Source organism: Antrostomus carolinensis, unplaced genomic scaffold, assembly GCF_000700745.2.
Source record: "Antrostomus carolinensis isolate BGI_N321 unplaced genomic scaffold, ASM70074v2 scaffold19392, whole genome shotgun sequence".
NCBI classification, from domain to species: domain Eukaryota; kingdom Metazoa; phylum Chordata; class Aves; order Caprimulgiformes; family Caprimulgidae; genus Antrostomus; species Antrostomus carolinensis.
In genome coordinates, this window is record NW_010299184.1 from 9,964 (window position 1) to 11,629 (window position 1,666).

Sequence of the window (1,666 nt, forward strand, 5' to 3'; positions counted from 1 at the left end):
TGTGAACACATTCCCTCATCTCAGGCATTTTATGCATTCAGTGCCAATGCATTTAAGGCATAATGCAAATACCTGAATTTATCCCAAGGCCCACAGTGAAGTTTTAAAGCAAAAGATGAATTTGCAACTGTTCTCATCTCATGGTAAATATCCTACTGATCTTACTCACCTAAGCTATAACCAAGACTTTAATGCTACTATAAAAAAAAGTAGTGCACCAGAAAGTGTAAAGTCCTAGTTAAGATCGAGAAGACTGTACAGCTTGCAAAACCACTGCAGTGTAAAGGACTCTCACAGAAAGCCACCATAAAGTCCTGCGCAACAATTAAGTTGCCTTATTCACAGCTAATCAAAGCAGACTGGGGAACATTACCTAGAACCAAGATAAAGCAGCAGCCATAGAAACATCATTAAGTCAAGTCACACAATACATCTTGCCTTCCTGTCTATGCAAAAATAGATGTACTAGATGATAGTAGATCTTCTGTAAATGAAGTCTACTAAAATGATGTTAGGAAAAAATAACCAAAAAAAACCAAAACAGGGTAGGCTTTTAAAGAATAACTGCCTCCCCCCCACCCACCCCTCCTTCAACACAGCTCCTCAAGCTTCAAAAAGGACAGAACAACAACTCCAAATCACACACCTGGTAAACAACCTTGCCCAGGAAAGACAACCAGCTGATGTGCAGGCCAAAAGGATTGTCCTAGGCTGTCCTCTATATGGAACCTGGCAGGGCCAATTGAATTGACTAGTTTTTAAACATAACAGTACCATACGATTTAAGGATGCTCCACTGCACTTCTTATCTCATACCAAAGCAGCTAGGCCCAAATCAAGCTACAAGTTAGCCATGACGGCAGGATTCAGACATTCTGATTTTACTTTTTGAGAAAGCCACAAGTAATACCCTAAATGGAATTAAATCCCGCCTAAAAATAAAGAGCCAAACCTGTTTTTCAGTTCTTACACTCTGGTGTGCTCTGTAATACAACAGCACAAAACAGATTCAAGAACAACCAATGTTTCCAGTGCTCCTACAACTCATTTGACAACAGTAACTATTAAACTTAAAAAAAAAAATAATCTAACATTACTGCACGATTCAAGCTTTAATCTACCAAACAGTTTTCCCTCCGTTCATATTTTAATCTCTTATCCCCAAGGACACGTAGCCCTCTTCCAAAACACAGCGTTAACTAACTCCTGTGTAAAATATAGTTAACCCTGACCTTGCTGTACCAGCATCTACGATTAGGAGTAGATTGTTTTACTTCTACAGAATCATGTGACTACACTATATATAGTTTAGATACCAAGGGAGTTCAGAAAGCTCTGTGAAGCCACTTGCTGGTTTGGCCACAGTTGCCTAACTGCTGCAGACATCGGGCCCTAGGAAAATGCCAGAAGAGTTACTCTGAAAGGTGTAACTTCAGATGTCTTCATTGCAGTCACCCAATTAATACAATGGAGTGAGATCTCCAGTGATACACAAGGAATTAAGGGTTACAGAAAGGCAACAAATGTAAGATTAGCATGTAGTACTCTAACCAAAAGTAACAGAAAGGTTCTTGCTCACGAACTGGACATCCTGTTTTGGAAGGAAAAAAGTTAGAGACTGCAAGTGTTTGCTGATAGTAGCATACTTACTGTCATCACCAACAGG

At 39.6% G+C, this 1,666-nt stretch overlaps 1 protein-coding gene across 1 annotated transcript in view; it reads right to left on the bottom strand.

Moving 5' to 3' along the window:
* LOC104520895 (ubiquitin-conjugating enzyme E2 D3) overlaps positions 1-1,663 on the bottom strand; it is a gene marked incomplete at both ends in the record, with an annotated part of 5,149 nt that extends 3,486 nt beyond the window's left edge. Inside the window, one exon of the mRNA XM_010162711.2 lies at positions 1,651-1,663. Within this exon, the coding sequence (XP_010161013.2) occupies positions 1,651-1,663 (13 nt within the window). The remainder of the gene's footprint in view (positions 1-1,650) is intronic.
* Between the last annotated feature and the right edge of the window lie 3 nt (positions 1,664-1,666).